Source organism: Salmo salar, chromosome 20 (genome assembly GCF_965601325.2).
Source record: "Salmo salar chromosome 20, fSalSal1, whole genome shotgun sequence".
NCBI classification, from domain to species: Eukaryota; Metazoa; Chordata; class Actinopteri; order Salmoniformes; family Salmonidae; genus Salmo; species Salmo salar.
In genome coordinates this window covers 34,269,234-34,296,392 of record NC_138310.1, presented here as the reverse complement: position 1 = coordinate 34,296,392, position 27,159 = coordinate 34,269,234, and the positions used below count along the sequence as shown (strand labels likewise).

General features: G+C 43.0%; 1 protein-coding gene across 2 annotated transcripts in view; it reads left to right on the top strand.

Moving 5' to 3' along the window:
* The window catches only part of LOC106580495 (hexokinase-2), a 100,693-nt gene extending 78,607 nt beyond the window's left edge, over nt 1–22,086 (top strand). For both annotated transcript variants that reach the window (XM_014161633.3, XM_014161634.3), the window contains 9 exons: nt 4,006–4,310; nt 5,101–5,249; nt 6,511–6,630; nt 14,002–14,097; nt 14,337–14,436; nt 14,646–14,829; nt 15,231–15,386; nt 15,633–15,869; nt 17,407–22,086. In XM_014161633.3, the coding sequence (XP_014017108.3) occupies nt 4,006–4,310; nt 5,101–5,249; nt 6,511–6,630; nt 14,002–14,097; nt 14,337–14,436; nt 14,646–14,829; nt 15,231–15,386; nt 15,633–15,869; nt 17,407–17,551 (1,492 nt within the window). In that variant the 3' untranslated portion in view covers nt 17,552–22,086. The remainder of the gene's footprint in view (nt 1–4,005; nt 4,311–5,100; nt 5,250–6,510; nt 6,631–14,001; nt 14,098–14,336; nt 14,437–14,645; nt 14,830–15,230; nt 15,387–15,632; nt 15,870–17,406) is intronic.
* The last annotated feature ends 5,073 nt before the right edge of the window (nt 22,087–27,159 follow it).

Genomic DNA, 27,159 nt, shown 5'->3' with positions numbered 1-27,159 from the left:
ATTGTTGTACAATTTAGTTTTTTCCTGGCGACTTTTCTGAGGCCATATGGTTGTTTTTGCCTGTTTACATGGTGTTGTTTAGTATGCCTACTTTGTCTGTCCGTATAAGTATTCCATTACTGACGATGTACTGTCGTTATGTCGTGATCCCCATGCTTTCTTGCTATTATTATTTATTTTCGCCCAGTCATGTTTACTGAGTGACAGATAATTAGAAAATAAAATTACAAATGTAGATGGTTTATTTTGATTGTACAAATGTGTTGGCACAAGTTTCGGGAGAGAAGTTTTGCTCCTCTCAAAAGTGAATTAGCCTACCTTCATATAAATCTGTGTCTGGAATAATTGCAGGCAGTAGTAGCCAGCCATGCATTAGACTATTTATTAGCCTACTTTGTTGAGAAATTGAATAGGACGAAGTAAGTAAATCGTGCATTTTCATCTGTCAGGGTCGTTTAACAACGTGTGTGAAGGAACTGAACGATGCACTCTGCAGTAATGCACACTTGAGGCTTTACCGGCATTTAAAGCGCACTTCCGAATTTTCCGATCATGAGTAAATCCGATTACCAGTATGAAGTGTGATAAAACGGATGCAATTACGAATACGAGTATGATGAGATCGGTACACCCCTAATATTTATCATTAGTCTGTATGTATTTTTAGATATAGCCCCTATTGTAGGCCTAAATGTGTTTTATTGTAGTGTCACCATCTTTACTGCAAAAATAAATAGAAATACAAACATAACTTTAATCTACATATTCCTTTGACAGGTAATGAACTGTCCATTGATTAGCACAGCAATTGATAAAACAGGACCCATGTTTGCAAAACAAGTGGTTTTGAGTTTATGTCAATATTGCACAGATTAGCTAATGGTTACAGAAATCAGGAATGCAGACAGGTTCTATAGACCTTCGTCTGAGGGACTGTGTTCAACACACCACCACCTGTTATGTTTCACACCTATTGACCAAAAAAGGATGTGATTATGAAATATATACACTGAATAAAAATATAAACACAACATGTGAAGTGTTGGCCCCAGGTTTCATGAGCTTGAAATACAAGACCCCAGAAATGTTCCATATGCACAAAAAGCTTATTTCTCTCCAAGTTTGTGCACAAATTCATTTACATCCCTATTAGTGAGCATTTCTCCTTTGTAACGTGTAACCACGCCAGCCCAGGACCTCCACATCCTGCTTCTTCACCTGCGTGAACATCTGAGACCAGCCAACCGGACAGCTGATGAAACTGTAGGTTTGCACAACCGAAGAATTTCTGCACAAACTGCCAGAAACATCTCAGGGAAGCTTATTTGCATGCTCGTCATCCTCACCAGGGTCTTGACCCGACTGCAGTTCAGTGTCGTAACCGACTTCAGTGGGCATCTACTCACCTTCGATGGCCACTGGCACACTGGAGAAGTGTGCTCTTCAAGGATGAATCCCAGTTTCATCTGTACTGGGCAGATGGTAGACATTGTGTATAAGTGGAATGGGATAATGTCTTAGTGTGGTGTGTGTGAAGAATCGAGTACTTTACCTTATATGCGTAACAAATCACATTATTGTGGGAGCACCTTCTCTAAGCGTATGAGTTAGGCTATTTGAGAAGGTTTCAATCCTAAGCAAACCTGCCTACACATTGTTTGAAGTGCAATAGACCAACATAGCTACTGTAGTAGGTCAAAGCTGTGTGATAGAGCATGGGTGAAGTAGGCATTGTGGTGCTCGTGAATTTCCTTCATTTTTCGGCTTCAGAGCAATGCCTACTTCTCACTTAAAACAGTTTTTGGTTTATAATTTTTGTGTGTGTGCGTGTGGTTCCGTGAGGTGTTGTTTTAACTTTTTCTTTTTTTTAAATCTGATTTTACTGCTAGCTTGAGTTACCCGAGGTGGAGGAGAATTCCATGTAGTACTGTGCGTTTCCTAGCCTCTGTTCTGGACTTGGGAACTGTGAAAAGACCCCTGGTGGCATGTTTTGTGGGTTATGCATGGGTGTCTGAGCTGTGTGTTAGCTATTTGAACAGTGCTTTCAACATGTCAATCTCTCCTCTACTTTGAGCCAGGAGAGATTGACATGCATGTTCTTGATATAAGCCTTACGTGTACATTTAAGGGCCAGTCGTGCTGCTCTGTTCTGGGCCAACTGTAATTTGCCTATGTGGTCATGACTCAAAAACTGAAATGCTATTGCACATTGTCAAGTTTTGAATAAATTTGAATAAATTTCAACTCAACTTGATACTCAAACAATCTACACCTCCCTGAGTTTCACACCATTCAGAGCATGAGTCATATAAGGTACTGTTTGGAATTTTTTACCCTTGATATTTTAAAGACGAGTGAGGAAGTAGACTTCAAGTCTGATTCCAAAGAGGCAAGACTCAAATGCACTTCAGCTCCAGTCGTTTCAGGACATTAAAAATAAAATGCAATGGACATTGTCGAGTTAAATTGTAATGAATTCCAACTCAACTTGACAACAATCTACACCTCCCTGAGTTTCAATCTACACCTCCCTGAGAGCATGGCTACTCAGAGCAATTCTCCTAGAAGAGACTTAACTAAATTACACAGTGGATGACGGAAATTACAATGGAGTTGACCCTTACATCTCAAGTGCCAGCTAAAATTACAAGACCAATTAGGAAATGGCTTATACATACAGTACCAGTTAAAAGGTTGGACACACCTACTCATGCAAGGGTTTTTATTTATTTTACTATTTTCTACATTGTAGAATAATAGTGAAGACATCAAAACAATGAAATAACACATGAAATCATGTGTTCATAGTAACCAAAAAAATGTTAAACAAATCAAAATATATTTAAGATGTTAGATTGAAAGTAGCCACCCTTTACCTTGATGACAGCTTTGCACACTCTTGGCATTCTCTCAACCAGCTTCACCTGGAATGCTTTTCCAACCGTCTTGAAGGAGTTCCACATATGCTGCGCACTTGTTGACTGCTTTTCCTTCAGTTTGCGATCCAACTCATCCCAAACCATCTCAATTGGGTTCAGTTGGGTGATTGTGGAGGTCAGGTCATCTGATGCAGCACTCCATCACTCTCCATCTTGGTCAAATAGCCCTTACACAGCCTGGAGGTGTGTTGGGTCATTGTCCTGTTGAAAAACAAATGATCGTGCCACTAAGCGCAAACCAGATGGGATGGCATATTGCTGCAGAATGGGTGGCTTCTTCCACCGGTCTGTTACGTGAACTCTGTGAAGCATTTATTTGGGCTGCAATTTCTGAGGCTGATAACTCGAATTAACTTATCCTCTGCAGCATAGGTAACTCTGGGTCTTCCTTTCCTGTGGCGTCCTCATGAGAGCCAGTTCCATCATAGTGCTTGATGGTTATTGCTACTGCACTTGAAGAAACTTTCAAAGTTCTTGAAATGTTCCGTATTGACTGACCTTAATTTCTTAAAGTAATGATGGACTGTCGTTTCTCTTTGCTTATTTGAGCTGTTCTTGCCATAATATGGACATGGTCTTTTACCAAATAGGGCTATCTTCTGTATACCACCCTTGTCACAACCCAACTGATTGCCTCAAACGCATTAAGAAGGGAAGAAATTCCACAAATTAGCTTTTAACAAGGCATATATGTTACTTGAAATACATTGCAGGTGACTACCTCATGAAGTTGGTTGAGAGAATGCCAAGAGTGTGCAAGGCTGTCATCAAGGCAAAGGGTGGCTACTTTGAAGAATCTAAAATATATTTTGATTTGTTTACCACTTTTTTTGGTTACTGCATGATTCCATATGAATTCTTCACTATTATTCTACAATATAGTAAAAATAAAGAAAAACCCTTGAATGAGTAGGTGTGTCCAAACTTTTGACTGGTACTGTACATGTATTCACTAGTAACTGAAACATGATCAAATATATTTAATTTACAAACAGTTTACTAATAGCTAATAAGCCTTTTAATAACGTTTTATAAGCTTAAAATAAAGTTGTGCCTCCTCTCCCAGGTTTGCGCGGCGGCTCCACAAGATGGTGCGGCGGCTGGTGCCGGATTGCGACGTGCGTTTCCTGCGCTCGGAGGACGGAAGTGGGAAGGGAGCAGCCATGGTGACAGCAGTGGCATTTCGGCTGGCTATCCAGCATGCCGGGCGCCAGCGTATCCTGGACGCTCTGCGTTTGAGCCAGGAGCAGCTGCTGGATGTGAAAAGGAGGATGGGAGAGGAGATGAACAGAGGCTTGGCCAAGGAGAGTCATGACCAGGCCACCGTCAAGATGCTGCCCACCTTTGTTCGCTCCATGCCCGACGGCACAGGTACAGGGTCAAGAGAAGAGAAGATGGAGAGAGGAGGGAGAGGAGTGTTATCTGTGGGAGAATCTCAATGGCATTTTCTTGATTCCTTGTGTCGTCTCTCCTCGGACCGCTTTTCAAAACCAATTGGATTAGAAAGTCAGAGGGGAGGGACCTCTGACCTCATCCACTGGGTTTTTAGGAGGTGAGGACAGGGGACACGAGGAATCGAGGAAATGCAATTGAGATTCTCCATGTGTGTATGGTAGGAGAGGGAGCCATAAGCTACTGATGGGCCTTGAAAATCCTTGAAAATAGATGGATGTCCTTGGCAGGGCTATAGCAGGAAACTGAGAAGAAAGCCTTAAGCTGTTACAAATAAAAACAAACTCAATATACTTTCAAATTATTAAAACCAAATCGAATTAGAAATTATAATGGACTTATAATAGAGTTTCTTGATTGTGTCCAGCTCGCTAATAGTCACCTAAATGAAAGCTAGACAGTCAGAGAGCATAGAAAATTCCAAAAACAATGGATAGAGGACTATTTTTATAAAATTATTGACAGCGAGGAAATGTAATACATTTTCAGTACGGCCCTCCAGACCTTGTTTAAGACTGAATGCGGCTCCTGGGGTAAATTAGTTTGACACCCCTGGGTTAGAGAGATGGGCCAGCAATCAAAAGCTTAGCGGTTGGAAATCCATGGCTGACAATCCATGGCACATAACCCCTAAACTGCTAAATATAATTTTGGAGTGTTATCTTACTTTCTTAGCTTCTCTCCCCATTGTGCTCATTGAACTCATCAGAGAGCGGTGAATTCTTGGCCCTGGACCTGGGAGGGACCAACTTCCGGGTTTTGCTGGTGCGTGTGCGGCGTGGGAAGAGACGCAGTGTGGAGATGCACAATAAGATCTACGCCATTCCCCAGGAGGCCATGCAGGGCACTGGAGAGGAGGTAAACCGGGTTTTCACTGACAGCCGTTCTGAACTTGAGCACCTCGTGCAATGAAGTTTCCCCCAATCCCTCCTGCTAATTTGGGAACTTTTGGTTGTCTGTGTCACGGTTGTTGTCGGTGAAGGAGGACCAATACGCAGCAGGTACGTGTATGCTCATCTTGATTTTTATTAACTACAAAAATGAACATACAAAATAACAAAACGAAACGAACGAACAACTACAAACAGTCTGTTAAAGCATACGGCTTACACACAGAACAATCACCCACAAATAACACATACAAACACACCCTAATATATGGGACTCTCAATCAAAGGCAGATAGACAACACCTGCCTTCAACTGAGAGTCCCAACCCCAATCAACCAAACATAGAAACACACACACTAGACTAACCATAGAATTAACTAAACATAAACCAAAACCCGGAAATACTAAATCAAACACCCTTTACACAAACACACCACCCCGAACCACATAAAACAAATACCCCCTGCCACGCCCTGACCAAACTACAAAACAATTAACCTTATATACTGGCCAGGACGTGACAGTCTGTGTGTGAGAAATGCTGTAAATTAAGAGGACTCTATGTATTTTGAAAGATGAGACTTGAGGATTATATTCTTGTTCTTTTTGAAAGCGACAACTGTAGGACAACAGTACCTTCTTAGGCTATTCAAATATTTGGGAAATAGGCTGCTGTTCATAACTTTCATTTATCTTCAAGCTTTTATGATAGGCGTACTAGGAGAGGGATTTTTTTACCCTGCACTGATACTTTAAACTTGATTTAACTTGTCATTATATTTTTCTATAGGCCATTGATATTGTTTATTCTCTTTCATTATCAGTCCCATGGCTACCTTACGTATTTAGGATATTCAAACAACTTTGAGATGGAAGGTCGTTAGATTCATTCAGTGTTTGATCGGGAGAAAGCCATGCATGCATAAAACGATGAAAGCGTAGCCTTGCCCAAGGGCCATATTCATATTGAATGGAGAGGACGGAATATAGCCTAAAATAGGCTAAACCATCGTCTGTCAATTCACTATGTCGTCACCATCGACAATGGCTTTCAATTATCATCGATAGATATAAAATATTGCCCAACCCTAATAAGTAGAGCTCAGTCCCAGTCCACTGCATTGGTAATTTGACCTATCTTTTCTTTCTCTCACTCACTCTTTTCTATTTCTCCTTCTCTCTGTCGTCTCTCATTCTCTCCCTCTCTCTGTTCTCTCTCTCCCTGTCAGCTGTTTGACCACATAGTGCACTGCATCGCTGACTTCCTGGAGTACATGGGTATGAAAAGAGCGTCCTTGCCCCTCGGCTTCACCTTCTCCTTCCCGTGCCATCAGAGCAAACTGGACCAGGTAACAAAGCAAACACACACACACACACACACACACACACACACACACACACAACACACACACACACACACACCACATATACACACCACACATACACAAAAAGCAATGCATTTCAATCGCTTTTTTATCGATTGACCCACTACTGCTGAAACTCTCACAGATAAAACGTTGAGAAGACTAGAGAACACATTGTGCTCTGTCTGCACCTCATCATTCCCAGGGCAACGCTTGGAAGGACAAGTGTTGACAGGAGTGGTCGGAGTGCAACACATGGTCTATTCACGCATGCTGTAGGTGCCTGTAGCCTGTGATCCTGACATAGCATAGACATTTTTTGTGTGGAGTGCCAATTTACAATTTACCCTACCATTTCTAACGATCTGTGTGCCAGTTAGGATTTTCATATGTGCATTACAACTAATTGTGTCTATTGAATATCTAATTGCCCACAAATGGAAGAATTCCATAGCTCGCTAAACAGAGGCGCTGTCCATCAGCCCCACAGGCTTGATCTTGGAACACAGTTTCTCTTGGTGAATGATAGTGACATTTTCTTTTTTTTACACCCCTTTTTCTCCCCAATTTCAATCTTGTCTCATCACTGCAACTCCCCAACAGGCTTGGGAGAGGCAAAACATGACCCAGCTAACCATGCTCCTTAACACCTGCCAGCTTAACCCGGAAGCCAGCCACACCAATGTGTCGGAGGAAACACCGTTCAACTGGCGCCCGGGGTCAGCCTGCAGGCACCCGGTCCGCCACAAGGAGTCGCTAGGGCGCGATGAGCCAAGTAAAGCCCCCCCGGCCAAACCCTCCTCTAACCCTGACAACGCTTGGCTAGTTGTGCGCCGTCCTATGAGACTCCCGGCCACGGCCGGTTGTGGCACAGCCCAGGAATGAACCCGGGTCTGCAGTAATGCCTCTAGCACTGTGATGCAGTGCCTTACATCGCTGCGCCACTCAGGAGGCCCAGCCAATCTTTTCTTCAATCAGCTTTGCGAATCCTTTTTGTTTCCCCACCATAGCGGGGGCACCGTCAGTTGTAATAGCGAGATGCTTTTAATATCGACACCTCTCCTCAAAATGATCTGTGACGACTTTTGCTACATCTTCCCCTTTAGTAGTACCATGCATGGGTTATAGACCAAGCAGCTCCTCACGTACCTGCTCTGGGTCACAGTATCTTGCAACTGTCAGACGTGGAATGTCATTCACATCCACACTCATCAAGAGCCACACCTTTTAACGCTACAGTTTGCTGTTCCTTTACATTTTCAGCCATCTCCGTAACACGCCCTTCAACAGTTCTGGCAGATACAGGCATGTCTTTGAGATGATTTTGTCTTTGTTAGGCAATCCATCAAATTAAGCCTGGGAACTACTAAGTAAAGCCTCCTTGATATATTCTCCATTAGTAAATGGTTTTCCATGTTTAGCAAAGCACTGCGCAACTTTGTAGCTCCCCTCTGTAGCTTGATTTTTGACTGCATGTAGATTTGTAAACACACTGCTTTGCTTTTCATACCTGGACACAGCCCTTTTGATTCCTTCAGCCTTGTCCGCCTCATCCATGAAGTTTTTCCCATGTCTCGTTTCAAAATGACGCCATACACTTAATGTCCCACAAACAACAGTTTTACAACAGAGAGCGCAAACAGAACAGTCCTTCGGTAAAACAAATCTATATTCCTCTGTCCAGTGTCTGTGTTCTTTTGCCCATCTTAATATTTTCTTTTCTCTTAGGCAGAGTTGCAAAGAAAAAGCCATATCTCAGACTGGCCAATAAAAAGAAAAGATTAAGATGGGAAAAAGAACACAGACACTGGACAGAGGAACTCTGCCTAGAAGGCTAGCATCCCGGAGTCGCCTCTTCAACTGTTGACATTGAGACTGGTGTTTTGCGGGTACTATTTCATGAAGCTGCCAGTTGAGGACTTGTGAGTCATCTGTTTCTCAAACTAGACACTCTAATGTACTTGTCCTCTTGCTCAGTTGTGCACCGGGCCTCCCACTCCTCTTTCTATTCTGGTTAGAGCCAGTTTGCGCTGTTCTGTGAAGTAAGTAGTACACAGCGTTGTACGAGATCTTCAGTGTCTTGGCAATTTCTCGCATGGAATAGCCTTCATTTCTCAGAACAAGAATAGACTGATGAGTTTCAGAAGAAAGTTCTTTGTTTCTGGCCATTTTGAGCCTGTAATTGAACCCAAAAATGCTGGTGCTCCAGATACTCAACTAGTCTAAAGAAGGGCAGTTTAATTGCTTCTTTAATCAGCACAACAGTTTACAGCTGTGCTAACATAATTGCAAAAGGGTTTTCTAATGATCAATTAGCCTTTTAAAATGATAAACTTGGATTAGCTAACACGACGTGCCATTGGAACACAGGAGTGATGGTTGGTGATAATGGGCCTCTGTACACCTATGTAGATATTCCATTCAAAATCAACCGTTTCCAGCTACAATAGTCATTTACAACATTAACAATGTCTACCTTGTATTTCTGATCAATTTGATGTAATTTTAATGGACAAAAAAAATTGCTTTTCTTTCAAAAAGAAGGACATTTCTAAGTGATCCCAAACTTTTGAACGGATGTATATATATATATATATATATATATTCTATATTGTAGTAGGCTCAAGGGTGTGGGGTTTCCACATCACCAGTTCAATAACCAAACACGCACAAGGAGCACAACTAGAATGCAAATGGGGAATTTATTAGGGATATTTGCACACAGTGGGAAAGGGGGGAATCCAGCAACCAGTTCACAACAGGTAATCGTACAGGCAATTCTCCCGCTTCTCACCCTCTCCATGACATGCTTTTCCCTCTCGGTCCTCTCACCCTTTGTGCAGCCGCTTCTTCTTTTATCCCCAAGCACTCAATTGCTTAACAATCCACTGGCTTGCCTCGTTGGGGCAGGAAGTCCATATAAGGCTCGGGGGTGGAGCCACCGGGCTGCAAGATATCTTCCTTCAATCACCATGCCCCTCACCTCTCCTTGCCGTTTGCCACAATATATATATATATATATATATATACAGTTGCAGTCAAAAGTTTGGACAAACCTACTCATTCCAGGGTTTTTCTTTATTTTTACTATTTTCTACATTGTAGAATAATAGTGAACACATCAAAACTATGAAATAACACATATGGAATCATGTAGTAACCAAAGAAGTGTTCAACAAATCAAAATATATTTTATTTTTGAGATTCTTCAAAGAAGCCACCATTTAGCTTGATGACAGCTTTGCACACTCTTGGCATTCTCTCAACCATCTTCATGAGGTAGTCACCTGGAATGCATTTCAATTAACCGGTGTGCCTTGTTAAAAGTTCATTTGTGGAATTTCTTTCCTTTGGTCTGATGAGTCCAAATTTTAGATTTTTGCTTCCAACCGTGGTGTTTTTGTGAGACGCAGAGAAGATGAACGGATGATCTCTGCATGTGTGCTTCCCACCGTGAAGCATGGAAGAGGAGGTGTGATGGTGCGGGGGTGCTTTGTTGGTGACACTGTCAGTGATTTATTTAGAATTCAAGGCACCCATAACCAGCGTGGCTACCACAGCATTCTGCAGCGATACGCCATCCCATCTATCGTTTGTTTTTCAACAGGACAATGATCCAACACACCTCTAGGCTGGGTAAGGTCTATTTGACCAGTAAGGACAGTGTTGGAGTGCTTAATCAGATGACCTGGCCTCCATAATCACCCGAACTCAACCAAATTGAGATGGTTTGGGATGAGTTGGACCGCAAACTGAAGGAAAAGCAGCCAACAAGCACTCAGCATATGTGGGAACTTTTTCAAGACTGTTGGAAAAGTATTCCAGGTAAACCTGGTTGAGAGAATGCCAAGAGTGTACAAAGCTGTCAAGGCAGAGGGTGGCTACTTTGAAGAATCTCAAATATAAAATATATTTTGATTTGTTGAACACTTTTTTTTGGTTACTACATGATTCCATATGTGTGATTTCATAGTTTTGATGTCCTACCTATTATTATACATTGTAGAAAATAGTAAAAATAAAGAAAAACCCTTGAATGAGTAGGTGTGTCCAAACTTTTGACTGGTTGTCACAAGTGTTGCCGTGTTGAATGGACCAAACTGCAGACGGAATGTGGATACTCATCCTTTTAATAGATACGAGCAAAGCATCCACAGGAAAACAATAACTACTAATGACAGGCTAACAGGCTACGTACAAACAAAAGTCTAGCAGTGTTAGCACAACCACCCACAAACCCAAGTGACAAACATACTCCTAAATATATGACTCCCAATCAGGAACAACGCTCCCCAGCTATTCCTGATCAGGAGTCACAAGACTAACACAGAAACAGACATACTAGACAACACATACAGACTTCTTCTGCCACGTCCTGACCAAAATACTACACCACTACTCCCTCTGCTGGTCAGGACGTGACACTGGTACTGTATATACAGTTCCTTCGGAAAGTATTCAGACCCCTTGACTTTTTCCACATTTTGTTACGTTACAGCCTTATTCTAAAATATATATATATATTTTTCCTCAGCAATCTACACACAATACCCCATGATGACAAAGCAAAACATTTTTTTTAAATTTTTTGCAAATGTATTAACAATAAGAAACAGAAATACCAAGTATTCAGACCCTTTGCTATGAGACTTGAAATTGAGCTCAAGTGCATTCTGTTTCCATTGATCATCCTTGATGTTTCTACAACTTTATTGGAGTCCACCTGTGGTAAATTCAATAGATTGGACATGATTTGGGGCTCCCGAGTGGCGCAGAGGTCTAAGGCACTGCATCTCAGTGCAACAAACCCTGGTTCGATTCCAGGCTGTTTCACAACCGGCTATGATTGGGAGTCCCATAGGGCAGTGCATAATTGGCCCCGCGTCGTCCGGGTTAGGGTTTTGCCGGGGTAGGCCGTCATTGTCGCTCTTGCTGCTGGTGATTCTCTGATCCACCTCTAAGCAGACGACACCATTCTGTATATCTCTGGCCCTTCTTTGGACACTGTGTTAACTAACCTCCAGATGAGCTTCAATGCCATACAACTCTCCTTCCGTGGCCTCCAACTGCTCTTAAATGCAAGTAAAACTAAATGCATGCTCTTCAACCGATCGCTGCCCGCACCTGCCCGCCCGTCCAACATAACTACTCTGGACGGTTCTGACTTAGAATATGTGGACAACTACAAACACCTAGGTGTCTGGTTAGACTGTAACCTCTCCTTCCAGACTCACATTAAGCATCTCCAATCCAAAATTAAATCTAGAATCGGCTTCCTATTTCGCAACAAAGCTTCCTTCACTCATGCTGCCAAACATACCCTCGTAAAACTGACCATCCTACCGATCCTCGACTTCGGTGATGTCATTTACAAAATAGCCTCCAACACGCTACTCAGCAAATTGGATGCAGTCTATCACAGTGCCGTCCGTTTTGTCACCAAAGCCCCATATACCACCCACCACTGCGACTTGTACGCTCTCGTTGGCTGGCCCTCGCTTCATACTCGTCGCCAAACCCACTGGCTCCAAGTCATCTACAAGTCTTTGCTAGGTAACGCCCCGCCTTATCTCAGCTCACTGGTCACCATAGCAGCACCCACCCGTAGCACACGCTCCAGCAGGTATATCTCACTGGTCACCCCCAAAGCCAATTCTTCCTTTGGCCGCCTTTCCTTCCAGTTCTCTGCTGCCAATGACTGGAACGAACTGCAAAAATCACTGAAGCTGGAGACTCATATCTCCCTCACTAGCTTCAAGCAACAGCTGTCAGAGCAGCTCACAGATCACTACCTCATCCCATACTGTATTTATTTATTTATCTTGCTCCTTTGCACCCCAGTATCTCTACTTGCTACTATACTATATATATATTCTGCACATCTACCATTGCAGTGTTTAATTGCTATATTGTAAATACTTCGCCACCATGGCCTATTTATTGCCTTACCTCCCTTATCCTACCTCATTTGCACATACTGTATATAGACTTTTTCTACTGTATTATTGACTGTATATTTGTTTATTCCATGTGTAACTCTGTGTTGTTTTATGTGTCAAACTGCTTTGCTTTATCTTGGCCAGGTCGCAGTTGCAAATGAGAACTTGTTCTCAACTAGCCTACCTGGTTAAATAAAGGTGAAATAAAAAATTGTTTATAAGAATTTGTTCTTAACTGACTTGCCCGGTTAAATAAAATAAATGTATTTAAAGTTTGAAAGGCTCACACCTGTCTATATAAGGTCCCACAGTTGACAGTGCATGTCATAGCAAAAACCAAGCTATGAGGTCGAAGGAATTGTCCGTAGTGCTCCGAGACAGGATTGTGTCTAGGCACATATCAGGGTAAGGGTACCAAAAAAATGTCTGCAGCATTGAAGGTCCCCAAGAACACAGTGGCACCCATCATTCTTAAATGGAAGAAGTTTGGAACCACCAAGACTCTTCCTAAAGCTGGCTGCCTGGCCAAATTGAGCGATCAGGGGGAAAGGTCCTTGGTCAGGGATATGCCAAGCATCACGTCTTTAGGAAACCTGCCACCATACCTACGGTGAAGCATGGTGGTGGCAGCATCATGCTGTGGGGTTGTTTTTCAGCAGCAGGGACTTAGAGACTAGTCAGTATCGAGGCAAATATGAACGGAGGAAAATACAGAGAGATCCTTGATGAAAACCTGCTCAAGAGCGCTCAGGACCTCAGACTGGGGCGAAGGTTCACCTGCCAACAGGACAACGACCCTAAGCACACAGCCAAGATAACGCAGAAGTGGCTTCGGGACAAGTCTCTGAATGTCCTTGAGTGGCCCAGCCAGAGCCTGGACTTGAATCTAATCGAACATCTCTGGAGAGACCTGAAAATAGCTCTGCAGCAACGCTCCCCATCCAAACTGACAGAGCTTGAGAGGATCTGCAGAGAAGAATGGTAGAAATTCCCCAAATACAGGTGTGCCAAGCTTGTAGGGTCATACTCAAGAAGACTCAATGGTGTAATTGCTGCTTCAACAAAGTACTGAGTAAAGGGTCTGAATACTTATGTAAATGTGATATTTCAGTTTTTTATATTTAATACATATTTAAAACATTTTAAAAAACCGTTTTTGCTTTGTCATGATATATTATGTGTAGATTAATAAGGGGGAAAAAACAATTTAATCAATTTTAGAATAAGTCTGGAACATAACCAAAACATTTTGGGGGGGTGGCTTGCTATGCCTTGGCGTGCAGAAAAAACATATACCCTCACGTGCCAAGGCTGGCCTTCATGTCTTAGGTTTCTGACTAATCAACACTCTGCTAAAGGCCAGATTAAGATGCCTGTCCTAATGTGATGCCCGTTCCTCTTCCTTCTCCTCCTCCAGGGCATCCTGCTAAAGTGGACCAAGGGTTTCAAAGCTACTGGCTGCGAGGGGGAGGATGTTGTCACTCTACTGAAGGATGCTATCTACCGCAGAGAGGTCAGAGGTCACACCTACTGACTGGGCTTTCTCAAAATCCTACACTGCCCAGAATCAAAACAGTACCTGTAGGATCTCAAATCCTTTAAAAATGTAATATGATACCATGAAAGTACACCGTCCGTAACCATTTTGGAAGTTGATGTTAAAGTATACCAGTCTCAAATCTGAAATCCACTGGTTATAGAACACTGTTCCATGTTAGTGATCCGTACTTCTTCGTGTTGATGTTTTTATAGGAGTTTGACCTGGACGTGGTTGCCGTGGTGAATGATACGGTGGGCACCATGATGACATGTGGCTACGAGGACCCACTGTGTGAGGTGGGCCTCATCGTAGGTGAGTCTCAGAGCCTACTGGATGTGCCTTCTGGGCCACAAGCACAGGCTGTAGCAGATCAACAACGGCCTCCCTTTTATTTCAATGAGTTTACTCACTCACTCACTCACTCACTCACTCACTCACTCACTCACTCACTCACTCACTCACTCACTCACTCACTCACTCACTCACTCACTCACTCACTCACTCACTTCCCCTCTTTCCAGGTACTGGCACCAATGTGTGCTACATGGAGGAGATGCAGAACATGGAGCTGGTGGATGGGAGCGAAGGGAAGATGTGTGTTAACATGGAGTGGGGGGCGTTTGGGGACCACGGAGAGCTGGACGACTTCAGCACAGACTTCGACAAAGCCGTGGATGAGCACTCTGCCAACCCTGGCAAACAGACGTAGACTATTACTGTTTCTTTGCAGTTGTGTTATAATAAAGCAACAAGGCCAGAGGGGGTATGGTATATGGCTAATATACCATGGCTAAGGCTTTCAGCCAATCAGCATTCAGGGCTTGATCCACCCAGTTTATAATAAAGAAAGAACACCCTTAGTTGAGGTGTTGACTTACAAAGGATGAACTGAACAAAGAAAAAGTTACAAATCCATATCTCCTTCTTGTGAGTGTATTGGATTTATTATTTACTGTTTGTTCAAGTTGATTGATGTATCTTTGGAGGCTGGGGACTACTAGACACACACCAGGGCAATAACACTTTAATCCATAAAGCCTGATAGCTGGTTTTCCAGGGGTAAGCCACAGGAATCAAGTGTCTTTGTCTCGCTCTCTCTCTGTCAGGTATGAGAAGATGATCAGTGGGATGTACCTTGGGGAGATAGTGAGGAACGTACTGCTGGAGTTCACTACTAAGGGACTGTTGTTCCGAGGCAAACTCTCTGAGAGGCTCAAGACCAGAGGCATCTTTGAAACCAAGTTCCTCTCCCAGATCGAGAGGTGAGTCAGTGTCTAGTGTCTGGTCATGTTTGTGGTAACCACACCTTCAATCAATATCTAGTGTTGATGCATGACGAGCAAGAGGAAGATTGGAAAAGTGTTTCATTACAAAAGTTGCTTAAAAGTTGACAGCCATGGTGGGAGCAATGTGTGAATCCCTTTTTCTGTGTATGTTCATAAAAAGTTTTGATTTGATATAGATCTCGTTGATATTTACTTGACTGTTGTTTGTGCCCCCCCTGTTAGTGACCGTCTGGCCCTGAGGCACGTGCGCTCCATCCTGCAGCACCTGGGTCTAACCAGCTCTACGTGTGACGACAGCATCCTGGTGAAGGAGGTGTGTAGCGTGGTGGCTTGCCGCGCTGCCCAGCTCTGTGGTGCCGGCCTGGCCGCCGTGGTCGATAAGATCCGGCAGAACCGCAACCTCCCTGAGCTCAAAATCACAGTGGGTGTCGACGGAACACTCTACAAACTACACCCACAGTGAGTGGTTGTTTTTTATTGTGATAATACTGTCAGGTTAAAGCTCAAAACACAGATTCAACCACAAAGACCAGGGAGGTTTTCCAATGTCTCGCAAAGGAGGGCACCTATTGAGCAATGTTAAGTTATTAATTACACTTTGGATGGTGTAGTGACTACAAAGTTACACCTAGTCCTTCCTAACAAAGTTGCCAAAGAGGAAGAACACCACTCAGGGATTTCACAATGAGGCCAATGGTGAATTTTAAACAGTTACAGAGTTTAATGGCTATGATAGTAGAAAACAAAGGATTTACTCCAAAATACTAACCTAAATTACAGAGTGAAAAGAAGGAAGCCTGTACAGAATAGAAGGAAGCCTGTACAGAATATAAATATTCCAAAACATGCATCCTGTTTGCAATAAGGCACTCAAGTAAAACTGCAAAACGTGGCAAAGAAATACATTTTATGTCCTGAATACGAAGCATTATGTTTGGGGCAAATCCAACACAACACATCACTGAGTACCACTCTTCATATTTTCAAGCATGGTGGTGGCTGCATCATGTTATGGGTATGCTTGTCATCGGCAAGGATTAGGGAGTTTTTTTAGGATGAAAAAAAAAACGGAATAGAGCTAAGCACAGGCAAAATCCTAGAGGAAAACCCGGTTCAATCCGCTTTCCAACAGACACTGGGAGACAAATTCAGCTTTCAGCAGGACAATTACCTAAAACAGATGTTTTAAAAAGATTGTCAAAATATTGAACAATCCAGGTGTGCAAAGCTCGCTGCCAAAGGTTCTAACCTGTATTTAGTCAGGGGTGTGAATACATATGTAAATGAGATATTTCTTTATTTCATTTACAATAAATTAGCAAAAATGTCTAAAAACATGTTTTTGCTTTGTCATTATGGGGTATTGTATGTAGATAGGTAAGGGGGAAAAAACTATTGAAACCATTTTGAATTGAGGCTGTAACATAACAAAATGTGGAAAAGGTCAAGGGGTATGAATACTTTCTGAAGGCACTATAACTAGAGATCTGGAAGTTTTTTACTTTATGGTCTTTAGTTTCTCTTTCTTTTTTACCTGGCTGAATATATGAATAAAATTAGTGGGTGACAAAAAGATAAACATTGAGAACTTCTAACCTAACTTTTTATGCAAGCTGTCTGTTTCCATGGTTTTGATTTCTAGGTTATGTGTAAATGTTAACATTCTCAAAGGTATTTTTTTTTTATGTAGGCTACAAAATATAGTTATTTGGTTTCTTTATGCATTTTACTACCAAATATATTTAATTTGAGTGATATAGTGTTGAAATCAGCAGTAAGCATCTAGGAATCCTAAAGTCTGCCCTCAAATGCCTTTTCACCGTATCTTTTTACAGTAGCTGTGTGTACATGTGCATGTGCATCTGCCTATGCGCATCTACCTCATTCTCTTGCTTCTGGCCATGTGAGCTCACTCCCCCGCATTCCCTGCAGCTTCTGGTCAGTAATAACATTGTAAACTGCCTCTCATCTCTCTTCTTATCTCTCGTCTTCACAGCTTCTCCAACTTCATGCATGAGACTGTCAGGGACCTGGCGCCGCAGTGCAAGGTCACTTTCATCCAATCAGAGGATGGTAGTGGGAAGGGGGCAGCTCTCATAACGGCGGTGGCCTGTCGCATCCGAGACGCTGGGCAATGCTGAGTGGGGGAGTTCTGGGTACGCTCAGGACAAGGGTTGTCTCCCAAAAATGGCACCCTATTTCCTATGTAGTGCACTACATTTGATCAGAGACTTTGGTCAAAAGTAGTGTACTATATAGGGAATAGGGGGCCATTTGGGACTCATGAAGGACTGTATCACAACAGGGACAGCACAGGATGACAAAGGGATACTGGAAAAGGAGCGCAACGGACTTCTTACTGACAGATTTGCTGGGCCACATCGCATCTGTTAAGCAAATGATGTCATGTTCACAAGCCTGCATCACCAGTTTTTTTTGTACTATTTTATTTGATTATTGTTGTGTGTGTCCGTTTGTCTATGTTTGAGAGAGCGTGTGTGGGTGTGAACGTGTTGTGAGCGGTGGGGTAGGAGATGGTGTGTTTGTAAGAGAAAGTGCGTAGCAGATGGGCCACATTAAATAGGGACTTTGCAGAGAATTCTTGAGGCTGTTATTGCTGCCAAAGGTGCTTCAACATAGTACTGAGTAAAGGGTCTAAATACTTTTTATTTCAGCTTTTTATTTTTAATACATTTGCAAAAGTGTCTAAAAACCTGTTTTTGCTTTGTCATTATGGGGTGGGGTATTGTGTGTAGATTGATGAGGGGGAATAAACGAATCAATTTTAGAATAAGGTTGGAAAAAGTCAAGGGGTCTGAATACTTTTCGAATGCACTGTATAAGTGACTTTGTTGAGCTTCGCAATACATTTGAGATAGTTTTGGATCATTTGCACATGATGCGCGAAAAATGCTAATATCGGTTCAATGACTTGGTTCCGTGCCACAAATGCGTAAATATTAGCATGTGGAAACAGTGCCAGGGTAACTAAACTAAAGCATGGATTGCTGTCATACTGCATCCATAGACTGCTAAAAGGGTAAGGAAACTATTGTGTAATTTTTTTAAACTATCTCTTTAAGTACTTGAACGATTTTGAATAGTACTTGAACCCAGGTCTGGGAGTAACCACTAACATAATAGAATAAATGGCGCCGGAGAAGAAGGCTGACGTTTTACGTGTCCCCAACCGATTGTGTTTCTTCGTTCGTTTATTTGTGTTTAACTTTTTTTAAACTTATATTGTACATAATGTTGCCGCTACCGTCTCTTATGACCGAAAATAACTTCTGGACATCAGGACTGTGATTACTCACCACGGACTGGCAGAATCCTTTTTTTCTTTTAACGAGTGACGAGCCCGATGCGAATGATATACTGCTTTCTCGGGAACAGGCCCAGATCCTCGTGATTTGCGTGAAGAAGAGGTGGAGAAAAAGGGGTCAGAGGGCGGGCTGCCTTCTGAGAATTCATAGGCGATTGAATAAACCCCCACTTCCTTCCATTCTGCTAGCAAACATGCAATCTTTGGAGAATAAAATCAATGACCTACGCGGAAGATTAAACTACCAGCGGTACATTCAAAACTGTAATATCTTATGCTTCAAGGAGTCGTGGCTGAACGATGACACTATCAACATACAGCTGGCTAGTTATACGCTGTACCGGCAGGATAGAATAGCGGCGTCTGGTAAGACAAGGGGCAGCGGACTATGTATTTTTGTAAATAACAGCTGGTGCAAGATTTCTAAGGGAGTCTCAAGCTATTGCTCGCCTGAGGTAGAGTATCTCATGATAAACTGTAGACCACACTATCTACCTAGAGAGTTTTCATCTGTATTTTTTTGTATCTGTTTACATACCACCACAGACTGAGGCTGGCACAAAGACAGCATTGAATGAGCTGCATTCCGCCATAAGCAAACAAGAAAATGCTCACCCAGAGGCAGCGCTCCTAGTAGCCGGGGACTTTAATGCAGGGAAACATAAATCCGTTTTACCAAATTTCTATCAGCATGTTAAATGTTCAACCAGAGGGAAAAAACTCTGGACCACCTTTACTCCACACACAGAGACGCATCCAAAGCTCTCCTTTGCCTCCATTTGGCAAATCTGACCATAATTCTATCCTCCTGATTCCTGCTTACAAGCAAAAATTAAAGCAGGAAGCACCAGTGACTAGATCAATAAAAAAATGGTCAGATGAAGCAGATGCTAATCTACAGGACTGTTTTGCTAGCACAGATTGAAATATGTTCCGGAATTCCTCTGATGGCATTGAGGAGTACACCACATCCGTCATTGGCTTCATCAATAAGTGCATCGATGCTTCTACACCTGCATTGCTTGCTGGGTTTTAGGCAGGGTTTCTGTACAGCACTTTGTGACATCAGCTGATGTAAGAAGGGCTTTATAAATAAATTTGATTGATTGATTGATCGATGACGTCGTCTCCACAGTGACCGTACGTACATACTTCAACCAGAAGCCATGGATTACAGGCAATATCCGCACTGAGCTAAAGCTGCCGCTTTAAAGGAGTGGGACTCTAACCCGGAAGCTTATAAGAAATCCCGCTATGCCCTCTGACGAACGATCAGACAGGCAAAGCGTCAATACAGGACTAAGATCGAATCGTATTACACCGGCTCTGACACTCGTCGGATGTGGCAGGGCTTGCAAACCATTACAGACTACAAAGGGAAGCACAGCCAAGAGCTGCCCAGTGACACAAGCCTACCAGATGAACTAAACTACTTCTATGCTCGCTTCGAGGCAAATAACACTGAAACATGCATGAGAGCACCAGCTATTCCGGACGACTGTGATCATGCTCTCCGCAGCCAATGTGAGTGAGGCCTTTAAACAGGTCAACATTCACAAGGCCGCAGGGCCAGACGGATTACCAGGACGTGTACTGCGAGCATGCGCTGACCAACTGGCAAGTGTCTTCACTGACATTTTCAACCTCTCCCTGTCTGAGTCTGCAGACCACCATAGTGCCTGTGCCCAAGAACGCTAAGGTAACCTGCCTAAATGACTACTGACCCGTAGCACTCACGTCTGTGGTCATGAAGTGCTTTGAAAGGCTGGTCATGGCTCACATCAACACCATTATCCCAGAAACCCTAGACCCACTCCAATTTGCATACCGCCCCAACAGATCCACAGATGATGCAATCTCTATTGCACTCCACACTGCCCTTTCCCACCTGGACAAAAGGAACACCTATGTGAGAATGCTATTCATTGACTACAGCTCAGCGTTCAACACCATAGTGCCCTCAAAGCTCATCACTAAGCTAAGGACCCTGCAACTGGATCCTGGATTTCCTGACAGGCTGCCCCCAGATGGTAAGGGTAGGTAACAACACATCCACCATGCTGATTCTCAACACAGGGGCCCCTTAAGGGTGCGTGTTCAGTCCCCTCCTGTACTCACTGTTCCCTCATGACTGCACGGCCAGGCACGAATCCAACACCATCATTATGTTTGCCGATGACACAACAGTGCTAGGCCTGATCACCGACAATGACAAGACAGCCTATAGGGAGGAGGTCAGAGACCTGGCCGAGTGGTGCCAGGACAATAACTTCTCCCTCAACGTGATCAAGACAAAGGAGATGATTGTGGACTACAGGAAAAAGAGGCCCGAGCACGCCCCCATTCTCATCGACGGGGCTGTAGTGGCCCAGGTTGAGAGCTTCAAGTTCCTTGGTGTCCACATCGCCCACAAACTAACATGGTCCAAGCACACCAAGACAGTCTTGAAGAGGTCACGACAAAACATTTTCCTCCTCAGGAGACTGAAAAGATTTGGCATGGGTTCTCAGATCCTCAAAAGGTTCTACAGCTGCACCATCAAGAGAATCCTGACCGGTTGCATCACTGCCCTGTATGAGGCCAACAACTGCTTGGCCTCCGTCCGCAAGGCACTACAGAGGGTAGTGCGAATGGCCCAGTACATCACTGGGGCCAAGCTTCCTGCCATCCAGGACCTCTATACCAGACGGTGTCAGAGGTAGGCCCTAAAAATGGTCAAAGACTCCAGCCACCCTAGTCATAGACTGTTCTCTCTGCTACCACACGGCAAGCTGTACCTGAGCGCCAAGTCTAGGTCCAAGAGGCTTCTAAACAGCTTCTACCCCCAAGCCATAAGACTCCTGAACATCTAGTCAAATGACTCGCCAGACTATTTGCTTTGCCCCTCCCCCCCTCTTTTACACCGCTGCTACTCTGTTATCATCTATGCAGTCACTTTAATAACTCGACCTACATATTACCTCAACTAACCGACTAATTTACTCTGTGACTGGTACCCCCCTGTATATAGTATCGCTTTTGTTATTTTACTGCTGCTCTTTACTTACTTGTTACTTTTATTTCTTATTCTTATCCATATTTTTTTAAACTGCATTGTTGGTTAGGGGCTCGTAAGTAAGCATTTCACTGTAATACCTGTAATACCTGTTGTATTCGGTACATGTGACTAATAACATTTGATACAATATAATACTGTACTCATCATTGATGCCTAGAACACTGTTACAACTATAACAGTGCATACATTTATTCTACACTGAACAAATATATACTGAACAAAAATATAAACACATGTAAAGTGTTGGTCCCATTTTTCATGAGCTGAAATAAAACAATCCTAGAAAAGGCTAATGTATCTCAACTTTTGTGTACCAATTTGTTTACATCCCTGTTAGTGAGCATTTCTCCTTTGCCAAGATAATCCATCCACCTGACAGGTGTGGCATATCAATAAGCTGATTAAACAGCATGATCATTACACAGTTGCACGTTGCACTGGGGACAATAAAAGGCCACTTTAAAATATGTTTTTTTCACATGACACAATGGCACAGATGTCTCAAGTTTTGAGGGAACATGCAATTGGCATGCTCACTGCAGGAATTTACAACATAGCTGTTTAATTTAATGTTAATTTCTCTATCATAAACTGCCTCCAAAGTCGTTTTAAAGAATTTGTCAGTATGTCCAACTGGCCTCACATCCGCAGACATTGTGCAACCACGCCAGCCCAGGACCTCCAAATCAAATTTTAGTGGTCACATACACATATTTAGCAGATGTTATTGCGGGTGTAGTGAAATGCTTGTATTCCTAGCTCCAACAGTGCAGTACTATCTAAAAACTATTCACAACAATACACATAAATCTAAAAGTAAAAGAATGGAATTAAGAAATATATAAATATTAGATTGAGTAATGTTGGAGTGGCATTGACTAAAATACAGAAGAATAGAATACAGTATATACTGTACATATGAGATATTAAATTGACTAGTGTTCCATTATTAAAGTTGCCAGTGATTCCAAGTTTGTAACGGCTATTGTAGAGAGGGGACCAAAGCACAGTGTGTTGAGTGCTCATGATGATAATTTATTATAACTCAAAATACTGAAGCAAAATAACAAAGAGAAAAAACGACAGCGCACAGTTCTGGCAGGTACAGAGACTAAACAGAAAACAACTGCCTACAAACACAGGTGAAAAAAAAAAACTACTTAAGTATGATCTCCAATTAGAGACAACGAGGACCAGCTGCCTCCAATTGGAGATCATCCCAAAAAACAACAACATAGAAATGGAAACCTAGAACTTAAACCTAGAAATACAAAACATAGAAAACCACAAAACACCCCCTGTCACACCCTGACCTACTCTACCATAGAAAATCACATCTTACTATGGTCAGGACGTGACGAAGTCAAGTCTATGGGGCGGCAGGTATCCTAGTAGTTAGAGCATTGGACTTGTAACTGAAAGATCGAAGCCCCGAGCTGACAAGGTAAAAATCTGTCGTTCTGCCCATGAACAAGGCAGTTAACCCACTGTTCCTAGGCCGTCATTGAAAATAAGAATTTGTTCTTAACTGACTTGCCTAGTTAAATAAAGGTAAAAAAAAATCTATAAATATAGGACAGCAGCTTCTAAGGTGCAGGGTTGCGTAACCGGGTATAAGCTGGCTATTTAACAGTATGATGGCCTTAAGATAGCTTTTTAGTCTCTCGGTCCCAGCTTTGATGCACCTGAACTGACCACGCCTTCTGGATGTTAGCGGGGTGAACAGGCAGTGGCTCGGGTGGTTGATGTCCTTGTTGATCATTTTGGCCTTCCTGTGACATCGGGTGCTGTAGGTGTCCTGGAGGGCAGGTAGTTTGCCCCCAGTGATGCTTTGGGCAGACCGCACCACCCTCTGGAGAGCCCTGTGGTTGCGGGCTGTCCAGTTGCTGTACCAGGCGGTGATACAGCCCGACAGGATGCTCTCAATTGTGCATCTTTCAAAGTTTGTGAGGGTTTTAATGGGCAAGCCTTCTTCACCATGCTGTCTGTGTTGGTGGACCATTTCAGATCATCAGTGATGTGTATGCCGAGGAACTTGAAACTTTCCACCTGCTCTACTGTGGTCCCATCGATGTGGATAGGGTCGTCCACGATCAGTCCTCGATCAGTCCACTGCAGTCCACGATCAGCTCCTTTGTTTTGTTGATGTTGAGTGAGATGTTATTTTCCTGGCACCAATCTCCCAGGGCTCTCACTTCATCCCTGTAGGCTGTCTCGTCATTGTTGGTAATCAGGCCTACTACTTTTGTGTCGTCTGCAAACTGGATGTATGAGTTGGAGGCGTTCATGGCCATGCAGTCATGGATGAACAGGAAATATAGGAGGTGGCTGAGAACGCACCCTTGTGAGGCCCCTGTGTTGACGATCAGCAAAGTGTAGGTGTTGTTTCCTACCTTCACCACCTGGGGGCGCCCGTCAGGAAGTCCAGGACCCAGTTGCACAGGGCGGGGGTCAGGGTACTATGGTGTTGAATGCTGAGCTATAGTCAATGAACAGCATTCTTACATATGTATTCCTCTTGTCTAGATGGGATAGGACAGTGTGCAGTGTGATGGCGATTGCATCGTCTGTGGATCTATTGGGGTGGTAAGCAAATTTAAGTGGGTCTAGGGTGACAGGTAAGGTAGGTTGAGGTGATATGATCCTTGACTAGTCTCTCAAAGCGCTTCATGATAACAGAAGAGAGTGCTATGGGGCAATAGTCATTTAGTTCAGTTACCTTTGCTTTCTTGGGTACAGGAACTATGGTGGCCATCTTTAAAAAAATATATATTTAACCTTTATTTAACCAGGTAGGCTAGTTGAGAACAAGTTCTCATTTACAACTGCGACCTGGCCAAGATAAAGCAAAGCAGTTCGACACATACAACAACACGGAGTTACACATAGAATAACAAACATACAGTCAATAATACAGTAGAAAAAGTCTATATACAGGGTGTGCAAATGAGGTAAGATAAGTGAGGTAAGGCAAATAGGCCATAGTGGCGAAGTAATTACAATATAGCAATTAAACACTGGAGTGATAGATGTGCAGAAGATGAATATGCAAGTAGAGATACTGGGGTGCGAAGGAGCAAAATAAATAAATACAGTATGCGGAAGAGGTAGTTGAATGGTCTATGTACAGGTGCAGTGGGCTGCTCTGACAGCTGGTGCTTAAAGTTAGTGAGGGAGATATGAGTCTCCAGCTTCAGTGATTTTTGCAGTTCGTTCCAGTCATTGGCAGCAGAGAACTGGAAGGAAAGGTGGCCAAGGGAGGAATTGGCTTTGGGCGTAACCAGTGAAATATACCTGCTGGAGCGCGTGCTACGGGTGGGTGATGCTTCGGTGACCAGTGAGCTGAGACAAGGCGGGGCATTACCTAGCAAAGACTTATAGATGACCTGGAGCCAGTGGGTTTGGCGACGAGTATTAAGTGAGGGCCAGCCAACGAGAGCGTACAGGTCGCAGTGGTGGGTTGTATATGGGGCTTTGGTGACAAAACGGATGGCACTGTGATAGACTGCATCCAATTTGCTGAGTAGACTGTTGGAGGCTATTTTGTAAATGACATCGCCAAAGTCGAGGATCGGTAGTATAGTCAGTTTTACGAGGGTATGTTTGGCAGCATGAGTGAAGGATGCTTTGTTGTGAAATAGGAAGCCGATTCTAGATTTAATTTTGGATTGGAGATGCTTAATGTGAGTCTGGAAGGAGAGTTTAGTCTAACCAGACACCTAGGTATTTGTAGTTGTCCACATATTCTAAGTCAGAACCGTCCAGAGTAGTGATGCTGGACGGGCGGGCAGGTGTGGGCAGCGATCAGAGAGCATGCATTTAGTTTTATTTGCATTTAAGAGCATTTTGAAGCATGTGGGAACAGCAGACTAGGATAGGGAGAGATTGAATATTTCCGGTCACAACTTGTGGACTTGTTTACGTGCTGCTGTGCGGTTTGTTGCAGAATTTGGAACGGAAATGGCGCTACACCAAATTGGAAGTCTTCCAATTAGCTTGGAAAGACCGTACCTTGCGTATCAAAGAGCCCTCACTGCTGCTCGATCGTCCTATTTTTCCAACTTAATTTAGGAGAACAAGAACAATCCCCAAAACATGTTTGATACTGTCGCAAAGCTAACTTAAAAGCAGCATTCCCCAAGACAGGATGGCTTTCATTTCAGCAGTTATAAATTCATCAACTTCTTTGACGAAAAGATCATGATCATTTGAAAACAAATGACAGACTCCTCTTTAAATCTGCATATTTCTCCAAAGCTCAGTTGTCCTGAGTCTGCACAACTCTGCCAGGACCTAGGATTAAGGGAGACACTCAAGTGTTTTAATAATATATCTCTTGACACATTGATGAAAATAGTAATGGCCTCTAAACCTTCAAGCTGCATACTGGAACCTATTCCAACTAAACTACTGAAAGAGCTGCTTCCTGTGCTTGGCCCTGATATGTTCAACATAATAAACGCCTCCATATCAACCGGATGTGTTCCAAACTCACTCAAAGTGGCAGGAATAAAGCCTCTCTTGAAAAAGCCAAATCTTGACCAAGAAAATATGTAAAACTATCGACCAATATTGAATCTCCCATTTCTCTCAAAACATTTTGAGAAAGCTGATGTGCAGCAAATTGCTGCCTTCCTGAAGACAAACAATGTATACAAAACTTTTCAGTATGGTTTTAGACCCCTTTATAGCACTGAGACTGCACTTGTGAAGGTGGTAAAGTACCTTTTAATGGCATCAGACCAAGGCTCTGCATCTGTCATCGTGCTCCTAGACCTTAGTGCTGCTTTTGATACCATCGATCACCACATTCTTTTGAAGAGATTGGAAACCCAAATTGGTCTACACAGACAAGTTCTGGCCTGGTTTAGATCTTATCTGTCGGAAAGATATCAGTTTGTCTCTGTGGATAGTTTGTCCTCTGACAAATCAACTGTAAATGTGGCGTTCCTCAAAGTTCCATTCTAGGACCACTATTGTTTTCACTATATATTTTACCTTTTGGCGATGTAATTCGGAAAACATAATGTTAACTTTCACTGCTATGCGGACGATACACAGCTGTACATTTCGATGAAACATGGTGAAGCCCCAAAATTGCCCTCCCTGGAAGCCTGTGTTTCAGACATAAGGGAGTGGATGGCGGCAAATGGAACAAAGAGATCTTCTGTTGGATCTGACAATTCATCTTGATAGTTGTACAGTTGTCTTAAATAAAACTATGAAGGACCTTGGCATTACTCTGGACCCTGATCTCTCTTTTCACGAACATATCAAGACTGTTTCAAGTACAGCTTTTTTCCATCAATGTAACATTGCAAAAATCAGAAACTTTCTGTCCAAAAATGATGCAGAAAAATGTATCC